This window comes from Erinaceus europaeus, chromosome 8 (assembly GCF_950295315.1).
Source record: "Erinaceus europaeus chromosome 8, mEriEur2.1, whole genome shotgun sequence".
Taxonomy (NCBI): domain Eukaryota; kingdom Metazoa; phylum Chordata; class Mammalia; order Eulipotyphla; family Erinaceidae; genus Erinaceus; species Erinaceus europaeus.
Window position 1 is genome coordinate 115437024 of NC_080169.1, and position 18253 is coordinate 115455276.

Here is an 18253-nt window from a genome sequence, read left to right on the forward strand (position 1 = left end):
TGGTCTGATAGATATGTTTTGGCAAATCCTGATTTAACAAAATTAGTATTTTGAACATTTAAGCTATGAGGTTTTATTTTAGCCTTTTAAGTTGCCATATTAGAGTTCTAAGGAACAAAATCTATTAAGAGTTTTATATATATGCTTACTCATGATAGCTTTGTGATGAGTAAAGATCTTAGTAAACTAAGTTATAGTAGTGTGCTTAAACTGTCTAATCAGTTTAAAATAATGCTAAAAAATGGTAAACATTTTATCATGTCAACACATTATGTATTGACTTTCTATAACATATTGGTATATTTTAATAAAGATCCTTCTAAAATCATATAAAAGAACTCAAGCTAATTCGAACCATTAGATCATCAATTAACTTGGTACAAGTTCTCTCCTTAAGTAAATAATTATAGGTACATCTGCACATGAAGAACTGCTCATATGGTAGGATTTAAAACTAAACATTTTTCTTTTTTTATTTGTGGGTGTATGATGACTCCTAAAGTCACTCATATCCTAAAATTTTTCTCATTTTTTACAAGCCTCTTAAATTTTTAACTCTTGACCTGCCATAGTGAGAGCACTTCACTGGCTCCTGCATTGTTTAATTAAGATCCTGCTATTCAGACTTTTAAGATTAATCTCCATTGATAAAAGCCAATGCTCTCTGGCAGATTGATGTAATTCACCTGCCCATGTTTAGTAAACAAAAACATTTTTTTTTCAATTGGTATTTTTTCTAAATTTATGTGGGCTACAGCTCAAACAAGAAAAACTAAAACCCTTAAACTCAATAAAAAAAAGAAGGGGAATGCACTCCCCAATACTCAATTGGCTAAAGTGTCAATGAAGTAACTCATAGAGACATATTTTTTCCTTTTTCTCTTTTTCAACACTGGATGTTCATGTTTGTTTTCCTTTTATTATGGTGGATGACATTATTGCTCTTGCAAAATCCACACAGTCCCTGTTGGCAAGTCCTTACCACAAAGGACGCCATGGCAGTATATACTCCAGCTAACTGCACCAGCCTATCCAAGTCTTCTCTTTCTGCTGACCTACCACTGCTGACTTCATTCTTACATGTTTATTGACTGCTCACTTTTCTCCCAATATTCCTCATGTTCAAGGAAACTCACCTAATGTGTATGCACCTCCTCTGTTTGTGTTTTGGTACAAAACCACCCTATATTTTCATGTCAATTCTTCTCTACCTGGTCCTTGCCTCCTAGTTTTGCTTGTTCCACATCTGACCCTCTATGAAGAAGAAAAATTTCATCATTTGGTGCTGAAGACCACCAGAGGACCAGACGTGCTGTGTTTCTTCCCCTGGACATCACATCCACTGACTGCTTCCCTTAGACTTGCTGGTGGCATGCTAGGACACTCTATATATTCCTCCTATGAATTTTCTGACAAATTACAACAGGTTATAGACTCCACCACAAATAGTCTTGAGTCACTACAGAGCCCCTTATGGAACCCTTGATTAGTCTTTTGTTAATGATTATCTTGGGGTCCTTTATTTTTAATAAGATTGCTGGCTTTATAAAACAACAAACTGACTCCTTGGCATCGAAACCCTTACAAATATATTACCACAGACTTGATTTGGCTGACAACTGCTTGGCTGAACCTGAGGGTGACAGACCTCTTTTAGGAGCTGCATAAAACTCAGATTTATGCACACCAGCCTTGGCATGGCGTGGGCACTGGTAAGGGGTGCAAGGCTAAGCACTGCAGGGGGAGGACCCTATAGTCCACCTCTGAGTCCCCCGTGAAGCAAACCTGATTTGCATGGAGGTTGGTGTCAGTCATCAGAACTCTTTGCCCTGAGTTTTCCTCACCTTGGAAATAGTGGCTCTGCCTCCCCTCCCCAAAAGACACCAAGGGCCGTAAGAAATGCGGGAAAAATAGCCTTTTCCCATGGGAGGAATCAGGTCAATACTTTCCCCTCTGGTTAATGCCCACTTATCTCTTGATAAGATTCCTAGCTTTTACCCTCATTTACCCGCCTCACTTAAATTGTAAAAAGGGAGGAGATGCCGGAAGCCAAGGCCTTAGCTAAGACTCTCATATAGTCAGTGAGAGGACATTCCGACCATTGGAACTGAGATTACCATCTAGCTGTTTGGAAAGTTGCTCACCCACCTCCCTCCCCCACTACCTTAGCAGAACTTCCTCCTTGTTTGTGCTTATATTGTGGCTGCAAAATAAAATTTTCAGAGCTTGATCAGACCTTCTGTCTTGCTCTCGTTCTTCGTGTCTCTTGTCCTTTCCATTCTCTCACCCCCTACCCTAGGTTTCCATTGATAACCCCGCAGGCCGGGGCAGGGTCCATGATTGCTCAACAATTTGTTTGGCTTTGTATGGTAACTCTCTTTTCAGTCACCAGGTTCCAGATGCCATCAGGATGCCGGCCAGGCTTCCCTGGACTGAAGACCCCACCAATATGGCCTGGAGCTCTGCTTCCCCAGAGACCCACCCTACCAGGGAAAGAGAGAGGCAGACTGGGAGTATGGATCGACCAGTCAACATCCATGTGCAGCAGGGAAGCAATTACAGAAGCCAGATCTTCCACCTTCTGCAACCCACAATGACCCTGGGTTTATGCTCCCAGAGGGATAGAGAATGGGAAAGCTATCAGGGGAGGGGATGGGATATGGAGATTGGGTGGTGGGAATTGTGTGGAGTTGTACCCCTCCTACCCTATAGTTTTGTTAATTTATCCTTTCTTAAATAAAAAATAAATTTAAAAAAAGAATGTTTGTTTACCTTTATCCTTTTTTTTTTTGTCGTCACTGGGGCTTCTCCTCTCCAAGTCATCGTTTTCTTTTCTTTTTTTTTTAATTTTTATTTTATTTATTTATTTACTTATTTTAGCAGAGCACTGCTCAGCTCTAGCTTATGGGGATGCAGGGTTCTGAACCTAGTTCTTTGGAGCCTCAGGCATGAGAGTCTCTTTGCATAACCATTATGCTATCTACCCCTCACCCCAGGTCATTTTCCTTCAAATGGTAAAGATAGAGACTGAAGCGGAGAGGGGAAAACACCAGAACACTGAAGCTTTTCCCAGTGAGGTGGGGATCAGGCTTAAACCTGGGTCATGGACATGGTACAGCTGGCTTCTTATCTTTATTTATTTATTTATATTTTTATTTATGGGATAGAGACAGCCAGAAATGTAGAGGGTAGGGAGACATAGAGAAGGAGAGAGAATTAGAGACTCTTGTAGCACTGAATTACCACTCACAAAGCTTTCCCCCTACAGGTGGGAACCAGGGGTTAGAACCTGGTTCCTTGAACATTGTAACATGTGTGCTTAACCAGGTGTGTCACCACCCAACCCTCTGGCTCGCTATCCAGCTGAGCTATCCTACCAGCCCACTGACTGTTTCCTCTTATTTATTTATTTTCTTTTGTAAAGGGTGGGAGTGGGACACCAGTAAGATAGCTTATCTCAGCACACCACAGGGGAGGACTACAACACTGGGGAAACCTTTGGTGTGTGTTGTCTCTCCCTCTCTCTTGCTTTCTTTGCCTCTGTCGTTCTTTCTATCTGAAAAAAGTTGTCTCTGGGCTGTGAAAAGGCAATGATAATCAAAATATGTATGTATGTCAGAGGGCTGGGAGATAACTCATCTGGTGGAGCATACACTTTCCCATGTTCAGAGTATGGATTTGAACCTATAGCACTACCTGTGAACATCATTCACAGCAACAAAGGGAAGATCCATGAACAGGGGAATGGTGCTGGGGCATCTTTCCTCTCTCTCCCTCCCTGGCTTTGTTTTTGTTTGCCAGCCACTGGAATAGTCACTGGGGCAAATTATCTGCATGACTCCACCATTCCCTTCCCTTTCCCTTTCTCTTTCCCTTTCCCTTTCCCTTTCCCTTTCCCTTTCCCTTCCCCTTTCCCTTCCCCTTTCCCTTTCCCCTTTCCTTTCCTTTCCTTTCCTGTCCTTTCCTTTTCCTTCCCCTTACCTCCCCTCCCCTTCCCTTCCCTTCCCTTCCCTTCCCTTCCCTCCCCTCCTCTTCCCTTTCCTTCCCTTCCCTTCCCTTCCCTTCCCTTCCCTTCCCTTCCCTTCCCTTCCCTTCCCTTCCCTTCCCTTCCCTTTCCTTCCTTTCCCTTTCCTTCCCTTCCCTTCCCTTCCCTTCCCTTTCCTTCCCTTCCCTTTCTTTTTCCTTTTTCTTTTCACTTTCTTTCTTTCTTTCTTCCTTCCTTCCTTTCTTTCTCTTTTTCTTCCTTTCCTTTTTGATATAGAATGACAGAGAGAAATGAAATGGAAATGGAAGACAAAGAGGAGACCTATCTGCAGCACCCACTCCACAGCTTGTGAAGCTTCCTCCCTACACATGGGCATTTGGGGCTTGAACTAGGGTCTTTGCCTATGGCCAAGTGTGAGCTATATCTGCTGAGTCAGTACTTAGCCCGGCCCTCTCTGTGTTTTTCTATTTGGAGTTTAAGGGGGGAAATTCTTCAGGGAACAGTGGACTAATACAAAGAGAGACCCCAGCAACAAATAGTAATAATGACTTTAAGTATATTCAGTAACAAAAAAGATTTAAAAAGTTTCACTCTGGCATAGGCAGGGCTAGGATCAAACTCAGGAGCCTATGATTGCAAGTCCTATACTCTACCACTGCAAAGCCTCCCTGACCACAAGTCTGTTTGCTTATTTATTTATAAATAAATATTATAAATGGATTTATGTTTTATTTTATTTGTTTATTGGATAGGGACAGCCAGAAACCAAGGGGAAAGGGAGAAATAGAGAGGGAAAAGAAACACAGCGACAACTGCAGCACTGCTTCACACTTCCAAAGCTTTCCCCCTGTAGGTGGGAACCAGGGGACTCAAACCCAGGTCCTTGTGCATTGTAACATGTGTGCTAAATCAAGTGCTCCATCACCCAGCCCCACAAGTTGGTTTATTTTAAATGCAGCTGTTGTGGGAAAAACTGCTTAGGTTTGTGGAAAACCCCAGGACCACCAGTTTACTTCTAGCAGGGTTTAGTCAGGGTGTCTTCTTGGAATGAGTACAAGAGACTCAGTGACCAAGTATGTAAGATAGCAACCTTTTTATTACATAAAAGTCATGCAGGAACATTATTAGGGAACAAAGGAAAATTCATGGGGACAGACCTACAAGGGCCAGGAAGAGAGAGAAAAAGGCCCCACCCATGGGTCTATTCTTCCTTCTCTTAAATCCCCAATCCAAAGTCACACCTGGGTTAGCTTCCCATTGGTTCACTGACATCACCTGTATTTCCTATTGGGTTACAGTTTCTTGGGTGTTACCTTTATGAAACTCCCACAGTGAACAGGGTGCTTCCACAAGCTGCTCTATTTCCATTTCCTGGTGTTTGCTTTAAGTCCTTCCCCATTGGTAATGAGAGAACATGTGATAACATAAAGCCAAGTGGCCATGTCCTGGCTAGTCTAAGTTGCAGGGTTCCTATCCCTCAAAACTGTCTTAACACATCCTTGGCCAAATAAGCACCTAGGAAGGGTCTTCACTTTGCAAGGTGGAACCAATGACCCTTTCTTCTCCCCCTTTTCAAAGAGTTGAGATTGAGTAATATTTTTATTTTCTAACATTTTAAGAATAGTGATTGTCACAAGTCAAAACCTCACTTTCACAACAACCTATAATTATTTTCTACAACTCAGCTTCTGGGTCTGGTCTTTCCCTAGTCCTGTCCTTAGTCTCCAGGATATTATTGGGCCACTGTCACAAGCATACTGAATAGGGCGGTTCCCACTACCCTTATCTGACCTGCTATCATGATGCTCTAAGTCACACAGGAAGTAGCCACAATGGGAATGGGTACTGATTCTCATCCATTCCCTCCCTCCATGTCTGTATTCCAGTGGAGATAACTGGAAATGCCCACGCGTGGCTTTCTTCAGAACAACTCCCCAGCATCCCTGAAAGTAGGGCAAGAGATGCTTTTTTAACTGGGAGTATGGATCGACCAGTCAATGCCCATGTTCAGTGGGGAAGCAATTACAGAAGCCAGACCTTCCACCTTCTGCAACCTACAATGACCCTGGGTCCATGCTCCCAGAGGGATAGAGAACGGGAAAGCTATTGGGGAGGGGATGGGATATGGAGATTGGGTGGCGGGAATTGTGTGGAGTTATACTTCCCCTATCCTATGATTTTTTTAATGTCTCCTTTCTTAAACAAATTTTTTAAAAGTTAGAAAAATTTAAAAAATAAATAAATAAAAGCTCTTTGGGTAATTTAGTAAATTCTAGTCCATACACAAGGATGGAGAGAAAGAGTAGATATGAAGCAAACAGCCAAGAACTGAGATTATATGCCTACCAGCAAAATTTAGTGAGAGCTGAGGGTACAAACTCTTGTATATGAAACACACACTCTCAACACTGCCCTCCATCTAGTTCTACAAGTATGAAAAGATGAGGGAGAGACAAGAAGGGAGTTTCAGTGATGAAGTTACATGCAGCACACCAAACAGCTGTCGCAGAAATTTTCTCATGAGACAGCCCAAATACGTTTCCCTGGTCCCCAGCACTACAGATGGGCAGACGGCACAGGGAAAACATGAGAGAACACACTTGCCACAGAAGTTAGTATATAAAAGCCATTACCATCTGGGGCAAGAAGATAGCTCACAGGGAGGGCATGTACTTTGCCGTGAATGTGATCAGGGTTCAAGACTCAGCAGTATGGGGGGGGGGAGAGCTCCAATACTGTAGTAACTCTTGTCCATCTATTTCTGCAGTCATTAGGAGAGCAATGTTTTCACTAACTGCATGCATGTCTGACAAATCAGGAGTCAACTGCAGGTGGAAAACAGACAGGAGTTGTGTGGTGGTACACCTAGTAGAACATACATGTTACAGTGCACAGTGGGTTCAAGTCCTTACTCCTCATCTATCATCTATCTATCTATCAGTCTCTTTCTCCCCCCCATCTCTACCTCCCCCTTCCCTCTCAATTTCTGTTTCTTTCAATAAACAAAGAAAGAAAAAGAAAAAAGAGGGCCAGGCAGTGGTGCACTGGGTTAAGTGCACATAGTATAAGCTCAAAGACATGCACAAGGATCCCATTTCAAGCTCCCAGGTCCCTACCTGCAGAGGGGTCTTTTCACAAGCAGTGAAGCAGGTCTTCAGGTATTTCTCTGTCTCTCTCCCTCTCTATCTTCTCCTCCCCTCTCAATTTCTTTCTCTCCTACCAAATAAAATAAAATAAAATAAAATAAAATAAAATAAAATAAAATAAAATAGACCTCCAAGAGCAGTGGATTTGTAGTGCAGGCACCAAGCCCCAGTGACACCCTGGAAGCAAATAAAAAAAAAAAAAGAGAGAATTTTCGTTTGAGAACACCTTCAATGCCTTCCACAGAGACCTTGAGGTGCAACTTTTGAACAATAACATTATCACAAATTTGTTTTTAAGGTCTGAGAAGATACAATAATGGTTATGCAAAGAGATTTCATGCCTGAGACTCAGTTCCCAGGTTCAATCTCCAGCACCATCATAAGCCAGAGCTGAGCAATGCTTTGGTAAAAGAATGAGAATAAGAATACAAGAAAGAGAAAGTTTTTTATTAGTGATTTAATATTAATTTTCAAAATTATAAGATAACAGGGGTACAATTCTGCATTGCTCCCAGCACCAGAGTTCTGTATCCCCATTCCCTCCATTGGAAGCTACAGCAGTTCTCCCAAGGTTATAGATATAGGTTGATTATAATCTCTATAATTATCTGTCTATATTTATGTATATTTTATATTTTTTCCTTTTTTAATTTCTTTATTGGGGGATTAATGGTTTACAGTTGACAGTAAATACAGTGTTTTGTATGTGCAACACTGCCCAGTTTTCCACATAAAAATTCAACCCCCACTAGATCCTCCTCTGCCATCATGATCCAGGACCTGAGCCTCCCCTCAACCCCAGAGTCTTTTACTTTGGTTCTTCTTCTAGCGTTTGCCCTTCTTCCATAGCCAGTCAACAGCGGCAGGTTGAGCCTGATGTAAAGTTTCGAGACCTCCTTTGAATCTGGAGAGGTGGCAGTCATTGACTATATGGGTCATAGTCTGTCTGTAGCCACAGGGGCAGTTCGGGTCATCTCTGGCTCCCCAGCGATGGAACATAGCAGTGCACAGGCCATGGCCTGTTTGATAGCGATTGAGGAGGCCCAATCATCACGTGCTAGGTCAAAGCTGGGTTGACGCTTGCAGGGGTCTGTGATGAGGTGCTTGCAGGGGTCTGTGATGAGGTACTTTGGTGCGATACACCAACTCCAGTCCAAGTTCTGCTTAGTGTTTTCCCTTCTGAACATGTTTTTCAACTTCTATCTATGAGTGAGATGATCCCATATTCATCCTTTTGTTTCTGATATACCTCACTTAACATGATTCCTTCAAGCTTCATCCAAGATGGAGTGAAGAAGGTGAATTCACTATTTTTAACTGAGTAGTATCCCACTGTGTGTATATACCGCAACTTAATCATCTGTTGTTGGACACCTAGGTTGCTTGTAGGATTTGGCTATTACAAATTGTGCTGCTATGAACATAGGTGCATATAAATCCTTTTGGATGGTATTTACCCTTTTTTTTTTCCTATGTCCTGCCTTCTCTTCCTTTATAAGTCACACCTACACCTATTATTACTTCTAAATGTCCTTTCCTTTTTCCTCTTCTCTCTCCAGGTCCTGATGGAGTTGGAGTTCAGAACCTCTGGTCATTTTGTCCTAACATTTTTCCCCCTCTGGGACTATAGACCAAAATTCTTTTGGAGAATTCAAAAGGTGGGGATTCTAGATTTTTAAAATTGCTTCTCCACTGAACATAGACATTGACAGGTTGATCTATACCCCAAGCCTATGAGAAAAATGTTTTTAACAGTTAGCAGGCTGGACTGACTACACCAAATGTGGCAGACAGACCTCATAACTGGGCTCTTCTGTCCTTCCCAGACACTACCCTTTGGGATGCATTGGATCGACCTTCCCGTGGTGCATCTCGTGAGTACCCATTCATTGGGGAAACTGACGATCCTTCCTAGCCGACTGAATCCACATGGATCCCAGTCACTTTCAAAGCCAGCAACAAGCAGCTCCTGACAGCTTTCAAGCTGTTGGTCCTGCTCTTTGAGTCCTCCAACTTAATGTTGAGGGGCTGTCCTTTGCCAAACGCATTCTTATTGGTCAATTGGCGATACAGCATCAGGCAGATGTTATCTGCCTACAAGAAACACATATAGCAGTCGATGAAGCTGCTCGATTCACCATTAGTGGATTCAATTTAATATGCTATAATCTCCATCCTAAACACGGCCGAGCCATCTATGCCAAATCATGTCTTGCGGACGTTTACCATACGGCCTCTTCGAACTTCTACGACTCCATTACTATTGGAACTATTCAGCTCGTCAACATATATAAGCCTCCCAGTGCCTCATGGGATAATGAGGTCCTGCCTAGCCCAAATCACCCAGCCGTTTATGTTGGAGACTTTAATAGTCATCACTGGGCTTCAGCGATGACCTCTCCCTATTATACCATCCCAAACAGCCAGGCCCTTTTCACAGTGCTAGATGGAATAAAGACTCGTCACCCGAGCTGTGCTGGATTAGCACAGTCAACGGCCAAGCCTTTCCCACTATGAGACAAGTTCTCAAGATCTTCCCGCACAGTCATCACCGCCCAGCTATCATCCACATTGGTCTCTAGCTCCCACTGATTCTGTGCTCGGAGAAACTAAGATGGAACTTTCGGAAAGCAAACTGGAGTCTGTTCAGTGATCTTACCAACAAGTGGCCTCCCCCAGGGCTCTGTTCTGGCTCCTATGCTATTTAATATTTACATCAATGACCTCCCAGAAACTTCTTCAAGGAAGTTCATCTATGCCGATGACATCTGCTGTGCAACTCAGGCATCAAAGTTCGACACCCTCGAGGAAACACTCAGGAAAGACATGTCTCTGATATCTGATTACTGTAAAAAATGGCGACTAATCCCAAGCACTGCAAAAATGGTATCATCTGTTTTCCATCTACACCATGCCTCAGCCTCGCATGAGCTTAATGTGCAGCTTGGCGATACGAGAATCCGGCATGAAGCCCAGCCAGTCTATCTTGGCATTACTCTCGATTGCACTCTGTCATTTCACAAACATCTCATAAAAACTGCAGCAAAGGTGGGCGTGAGGAATAACATCATTGCAAGACTGGCCAGCTCCTCATGGGGCGCGAGCGCTTCCACACTACGATCATCATCTCTGGCATTATGCTATTCCACTGCAGAATACTGTGCCCCAGTATGGTTCCGTAGCCCCCATGTCCACTTGGTCAATTCCAAATTATATTCCTCCATGAGGATAATGTCTGGAACCATCCGTTCCACCCCGGTTCCATGGCTGCCAGTTCTTAGCAACATCGCCCTGCCAGATATTCGTCGGGATGCGGCATCATCTAAGTTCATTTCCCATGTCTACGCTCGACCGTACTTGCCAATATACGCGGATATCTTCGCCCACCCTGTCCAACGCTTGACGTCTCGTCACCCAATCTGGTCCCCTATGCCTACACTGAACTTCTCTGTTCCAGTCTCTTGGAAACAGAGTTGGCAGTCAGCTGAGGTAAAGAACAAACACCTCATCACAGACCCCTGCAAGCGCCAACCCGGCTTTGACCTAGCACGTGATGATTGGGCCCTCCTCAATCGCTATCGAACAGGCCATGGCCTGTGCACCGCTATGTTCCATCGCTGGGGAGCCAGAGACAACCCGAACTGCCCCTGCACCTACAGACAGACTATGACCCACATAGTCAACAACTGCCACCTCTCCAGATTCAAAGGAGGTCTCGAAACTTTACATCAGGCTCAACCTGACGCTGTTGACTGGCTACGGAAGAAGGGCAAACGCTAGAAGAAGAAGAACTACCCTTTGTGAACTCCACCTTCTTTCCTATTCCTATAAAACCCTAAAAACCCTAACCTGGGAGCAAGATGATCTAGGAGACACGAGTCTGTGATTTTCTCAGGTCGCTAGCACCTGAATAAACCTGTTTTTTCTCTCTTAAATATTGATTTTTATGGGAAGGGCACTGAATCCTGGTATCCATTAACAAGACCTACCTATAAGACATCGCTACAGGATGGAAAGAGAGGATCAGCACTGACAGAGTTGAGTCCCATGATTGAAGGAAAGAAACCAGTTCATGTGTATCTGCTTCACAGAGTTGGCAATATTCCACAAACCAATTAGACGGCAGCATTCTTCTCAGTCACACCAGATTTAAACACTATCATTACAGGGTTTTCTTGGGACCTCTTCTTCCTGTTCTTCAGTTAACGTCTATGATGCTTGTGGGCTAAACAGAGACTTGGAGTAATCTAGAGAAAGGTGTCCTCCATAACTATTCCTGTGTCCTTGCTTTGGCTTTATCTCCCCCCACACACACACACACAAGCACAGTCTGCAGCACTTCCCTACTCTGACTACTAGAAGCCTTCAAAGACCACTGGTTCCCTCAGCAAATCTCCAGATGCCTGTTGTTGATTACAGGGAGGGTTTAACAGCTCTGCTAACTGTGTAAGATCCATAGGAGACTCTAGAGCCATCTGTCGGCCCCCTCTCTGCTTCTCACACCCCCATGCAGACATGAGTGGTATGGGTGGTAGTCAGACATAGGATTCCTTTCCTACAGATGACACACCAACCTGAATATCTCTTGCCTGCAGGTTCTCTAAAGCCTCCCCAAATTGAAAAGACATTTCTTTTTTTTTTATATTAGTGATTTAATATTTATTTACAGAATTATGAGACAACAGGGGTGTAATTCCACACTCTTCCCACCACTAGAGTTCTGTATCTGCATTCCCTCCATTGGAAACTGCAGTAGTTCTCCTAAGGTCACAGATATGGGTTGACTATTATTTCTATAACTATCCATATTTTATATACTTGCCCTTTTTTCCCCCTATGGTCCTGCCTTCTCTTTGTTTTTAAGTCACACCTATACCTGCTACCACTTCTGAATGTCCTTTTTTTCCTGCTTCTCTCTCTGTGTCTGGATGGAGTTGGAGCTCAGAGCCCTCTGGTCATCTTCCTCTATCATTTCTCCCCTTCTGGGAATATAGAATAAAATTCTTTTTGGGTTGTAGAAAGTGGGAGTTCTAACTTCTGTAACTGTTTCTCCACTGGACATGGGCATTGACAGGTGGATCCACACCCCCAGCCAGTTTCTGTCTTTTCTTAGTGGGGCAGGGCTCTGGAGAGGTGAGACTCCAGGACACATTGGGGAGGTCATCTGTCTAGGGAATTCAGTATGGAATCATGATAGCATCACAACTTGGTGGCTAAGAATCAATAAGTTATAAAGCAGGACAAAATGTTTAATAAACAGGAAACAAAAAGTAGGAATAAAGCAGATGGAATTAGAGATCTTGGGGTGGAAAGAAGCTAGGGAGTCTATTTTAGGTTCCAAGAGACCCATGACTTTAGTTTGCCTGAGCTTGATGGTTAACATGCATGGGGACTAAAAATATTGCCTGGGAAGATGGTGTCAGAGTTGATAATAGGGCTTGAAAGCTAGATTAGGAAAGAGAGTAGCTCCCAAACTTGAAGAAAGTATATAAATACAATGAACTATTTACCCCATCAACCTGACCCAAGGCCCATATATATTTAAATTTAGCACAGGAGCCTGTGTCACCTCAGAGTCCCCGTCAGTCTGAGCTCATAGTCCCCGTCAGTTTGAGCTCATAGTCCATAGTCACAGCTGGAAACAACCTAGGCTGCACTCATTTCAGGACCAGGAAAAGACATTTTATAGTCTGAATGGCGCTAACAAAGAGAGGAATGAAGGAGAAATGGTTGTCCTTATCAACAGTCTTCCAAATCTAGTCTATTCAGCCAATCTGGAAACTGGTGTTTGGTTTCCCCCAAAAAAGCATCTGTAAAGTAAAATGGTCTTCATTCTAATTGCCTCTATGAGAAACTATCACATAGAAAAAATAAAAAAAAGAGACAGAGAAAAAAGAAGGAAGGAAGGAAAGAAAGGAGGAAAGAAGAAAGAGAGAAAAAAAGGAAGGAAGGAAGAAAGGAAGGAAGAAAGGAAGGAAGAAAGAGCCCCCCCCCCCAGCAGTGTGAGGGGCTGAGGGTTGGCAACAAAGACTGTTAGCCCACAGAGACTTCACCATCTGTCTTGATCTTCAAACCCCATAACTTCCCTTCTCCAAGTCCCTTCCCCAGTCTCAGGGATTGCAGGCAGACCCTGAAAACTGGTCCCTCTACTCTTGGCTTTTAAAGTCAAGAGAATAATAATAAAAATCAACAAGAAGTTGGCGTATTGCACCAAAGTAAGACTCTGGGTGGTGGTGGTGGTGGGGTGGTGTTCAGGTCCTGGAACATGATGGCAGAGGAGGACCTAAAGGTGGTTAGATTGTTATGTGGAAAAATGAGAAATGTTGACACATGTACACAACTGTACTTTACTGTCAACTGTAAACCATTTATCCCCCCCCCAATAAGGAAAAAAAAAATAACCCCATCATAGCTGGAGCTTGAAGGAATCAAGTTAAGTGAGGTAAGTCAGAAACAGAAGGAAGAATATGGAATGATCTCACTCATGGGCTGAAATTGGAAAAAAAAGAAAAAAAAGGAAAAACTCTAGGTAGAACCTGGACTAGAGTTGGTTGGTGTATTGCACCAAAGTAAAAGACTGGGATGGGGTAAGGGGTAGGGTTCAGGTCCTGGAACATGACGGCAGAGGAGGACCTAGTGGGGGTTGTATTGTTATGTGGAAAAACTGGGAAATGTTACACATGTACAAACTATTGTATTTTTACTGTGGACTGTAAGCCATTAACCCCCCCAATAAATAATTTTTTAAATGAAAAAAATCAACAGGAGATGTTAACAGAACAATGGAAATTGATTATTCTGTGCAGGAAACTAGGAACTAATTTACTACAAACTTATGAGACACAAGCAAAAAAAGATGAGTTTCATGCTTTGAAATACATGAAAGCTGGTGACAAATTCAACTCTCCTCCATGAGTAGCAGAAACAGGAGCCAAGGATTCTCTTGTCAAAGACACCAAATCTGCCAGCAAATCTTGTTACTTCCCGCTTCTTGTTATTCCTTGTGACAAATAAAGCTGTCGCAAATATTTTTGTACAAGTCTTTTGTGTTGGCATAGATTCCATTTCTATGAACAAAGCCTTCCTAATTTCCAAAGATGTTCTTTCTGTGCTATTTTGTATAAACATGTAAAGTATGATTTACGTTAGCATCAGATTAATTTTGTAGTGAAAATAGATCTAAATCCTCTCTTTGTAAAGAAAAACTTGGCTGTGGGAGCAGGAAAAGTCCACTTTTAGCATTACCTCCATTGGTATCAGAAATATATAACTTAGAAAGTAAATAACAGGTGGCATGAGGCTTCAGGGTCAAGAGGATAGTAGGAATTGGTGACGTCTACGGCAATGAAGCTGTTACTACAACATCTTTACGTGGGCAGAAGCTCATCAGTGGGGTGCATGACTTGTCATGCACAGGGCCTGGGATAGAGCCCTGGCCCCAAGAGAATATCTTGGCTCCCAGGAATGCTCCAGTGCTGTGGTGTCTCTCTTTGTCTTCCTCTCTCTTTGTCTCTGATAGAAAAAGAATGAAGAAGTCCACCCAGGAACAGTGATATCATGAGCATGAGGCCAGTGTCAGGTAGATAAAATTAAAGGGACAATCAATATCAGTTTCAGCAAGTCACCATGTGAAGCCAATGCAGCCAGATCTTCTAATTTTTCAAGAGAAGGCAAAGTTTTGGGTACCTGCGCAGAATCTCCTAAATGTATGTGGTGGTCAATAAAAATAACAAAGACACAACCCAGGTGTCCAGCAACAGACAAGTGGCTCAGAAATTTGTATGTCTCAAAATGCAATTACTGCTCAGCTATTAAGAATGATGGATTCGCCTTCTTCACCTCATCTTAGATAGAGCTTGAAGGAATTATGTGAAATGAGATCAGCCAGGAAGAGAAGGATGAATGTGGGATGATCTCACTCATACACAGCAGTTGAAATAAGAACAGAAGGGGCAACACAAAGCAGAACTTGGACTGGGTTTGATGTGTTACGTCAAAGTAAAGGACTCTGAGGGCCGGGGGCTTTCAGGTCTTGGGACATAATGGTAGAGGAGGACCTGGGTAGGGGGTGAGAATCTCTTGCAGAAAACTGAGAAATTTGATAAATGTATGAAAAACTGTATTTACATGTCAGGTTTTGTCCCAGATTCACTAGTCTCTGGTTAAGACTTTAGTTTTGGGGGACTAGGTGGTGACTCACCTGACTGAGTGCACATGTCACAGTGCACGAGGACCCAGATTCACATCCCCGTTCTCCACCTGCTGGGTGGAAGCTTCATGAACTGTGAAACTGTACTACAAGTGGCACCTTTCTCTTCCTCTCTCTTCCTCTCTCTCCCTCTCTCTCTCTCTCTCTCTTCCCTCCCTCCCTCCTTCTCTCTCCCTCCCTCCCTCTCCCTCTTTCTTTCTCATTCTCTATCTCCCACTTGCATTCAATTTCTTTATGTACCTATCCAAACTAAATAAAAATTTATAAAACCTTTGGTTTTCAATCTCAGTTGTGAAAATATCACTTTTTAGCTTCTAAAAATACAGCCTTGACTGGGGATATAGCATAACAGTTATACAGAAGACTCATGCCTATGACTAAGGTGGCAAATTCAGTCCCAAGAACCACCATAAGCTAGAACTAAGCATTTCTCTGGACTGCCTCTCCCTCTCTCTCTCTCTCTCTCTCTCTCTCTCTCTCTCTCTCTCTCTCATTCTCTTTATTTCTTTCATCAAATATACAAATTAAAAAAAATAAGTTAAAAAAATACATCCTGCCTGGACCCTCTCTCAGACTTTGATTTACTGAATTATGAATGAGTCTTGGGCTCTCATTTTTAAATTTTTTCTTTTAATTTCTTTACTGGGGAATTAATGTTTTATATTCAACAGTAAATACAATAGTTTGTAAATGCATAACATTTCCCAGTTTTCCGTATAACAATACAATACCCACTAGGTCCTCTATCATCCTTTTTGGACCTCTATGTCAATTTTGGCATTTCTAAAGTGAATTTAGCAGATGGCAGGTCTATGAGACCAAGAAAAGGGTTGACTAAGAGGGTCACTAGGATGTAAAGCTGGACTCTTGCTCTGTTAGGTGAATATAGACATCCAAGCACTCAGGTGAGCAGGTGCTGTGACAGAAATCTGCCCCCATCCCTTTGCACTAAGCTCCTAAAGTCCATGACAAATGGCTCTGGGTGAAAAGTGGAGACAGCTAGCAGCCAGATGCACTCACCATTTGCATGGCAAGCCTGTCACTTGCAATCATGTGACAAGATAATGATGAAAATTTGGAAATCACCATGTTCTGGTGGAGGGGGGAGTTCAGAGGAGGGGTGACAATACCACTGGGTGAGTGAGGGTCTGGAGCTCACAGCACAAGTGGCTGTTCCTGACCTAAAAATCTGACGGTGCAGGTCAGAGAATGGCTACAGTCAACAGTGATGCCACAGATAAAGACACGTCCCCATTCAAAATCCTTCTCACCTTGGTGGTCTCCGGAGTCGAGTGCCTCACAGGTGTGATTGGGAATAGCTTCATCACGGCCATGCATGGTGCTGAGTGGGCCAGAGGCAAAAGACTTCAAGTAAGTGACTACACCTTGTTGTTCTTGAGTTTCTCCAGGCTCTTGCTCCAGATTTGGATGATGGTGGAAATTACCTGCAGCCTCCTCTTCCGGGTCACCTATAACCAAAACAAGGTGTACATCCCCTTCAAGGTCATCCTGATGTTCCTGAACTATTGCAACCTCTGGATGGCCGCCTGGCTCAATATCTACTACTGCCTGAGGATTGCCCATTTCCCGCGTCCTCTGTTCCACTGGATGAGGAGAAAAATCGTGGTGCTGATGCCTTGGCTTCTGAAGGGGTCTCTGGTCATCTCCTTAGGTGGTGGCCTTTCCTTCTGTAAAGACATATTCAACGTGTACGTGAATAACTCCACCCCGATTCCTGCTTCCAACTCCACAGAGAACAGGTACATCTCTGAGACCAATGTGACGAACCTGGTTCTCCTCCTTTATCTGGGCATCTTCGTGCCTTTGATCCTGTTCATCTTGGCTGCCACCCTGCAGATCATCTCGCTCCGGAGACATGTCTTGCACATGGGGAGCAAAGCCACAGGCTCCAGGGACCCCAGCATGGAGGCCCACGTGGGGGCCATCAAAGCCATCAGCTATTTCCTCATCCTATACCTCTTCAATGCAGTGGCTCTGTTTCTTTCTCTGTCCAACAAGTTCGACACCAACAGCTCCTGGAATATTCTCTGCAAATTGATCATGGCTGCCTACCCTGCTAGCCACTCCGTACTCCTGATTGCAAGCAACCCTGGGCTCAGAAGAGCCTGGAGACGAGTTCAGCACCGAGCCCATCTTTATCTCAAATGGCAGAATCTGTGACCCGTGGAGTATCACAGGATCCTGTCCAACCAGCTAGGCCTTACCTTCACTTAGACCACTCTCCTCTGATACTGTTCTCACCCTTGCCCTCATTGAATAATTAAATCCTTTTGTTTATTTGTTTATTTGTCTCCAGGGTTATCGCTGGGGCTCAGTGCCAGGACTATGAATCCTCTGCTCCTGGAGACCATTTTTTTTCCATTTTACTGGATAGGGCAGAGAAAACCTGAGAGAGGAAAGAAGATAGAGAGGGAGGGAAGGGTCTGAGCAGTGGTGCACCACTTTCACCACACATAGTACAAAGCACGAGGACCCTTGAGGATTCTGGTTTGAGCCACCCCTACTCCCCAACTTCAAGGGAATAGCTTCACAAAGCAGTGAAGCAGGCTGCAGGTGTCTATATTTCTCTCTCCCTCTCTATCTACCCCTCCCCTCTTAATTTCTCTCTGTCCTAGTTAAAAAAAAAAATGGAAAAAATGGCCACCTGGAGCTGTAGATTTGTAGTGTAGGCACTGAGCCCCAGCTAACCCTGGAGGCAAAAATAAAAAAGAGGGAGAGATAAAGACAGACACCTGCAGATCAGCTTCACCACTTGTGAAAAATCCACCCCTACAGTTGGGGAGCCAGGGTCTCGAACCCAGATCCTTTGCACGGGGCCTTGCACTTTGTGTATGCTTAACCCGGTGCACCTTCAGCTGGCCCCCATATAATTAAATCCTCACGTGAAGGTGA

General features: G+C 43.6%; 1 protein-coding gene across 1 annotated transcript; it reads left to right on the plus strand.

The window, feature by feature from the left end:
- Positions 1-16453: 16453 nt before the first annotated feature.
- LOC103112888 (taste receptor type 2 member 40-like) lies at positions 16454-17521 on the plus strand. The gene has a single exon (XM_007522356.2). It carries the CDS (start codon positions 16550-16552, stop codon positions 17519-17521), a length of 972 nt encoding a protein of 323 aa, XP_007522418.1. The 5' UTR covers positions 16454-16549.
- The last annotated feature ends 732 nt before the right edge of the window (positions 17522-18253 follow it).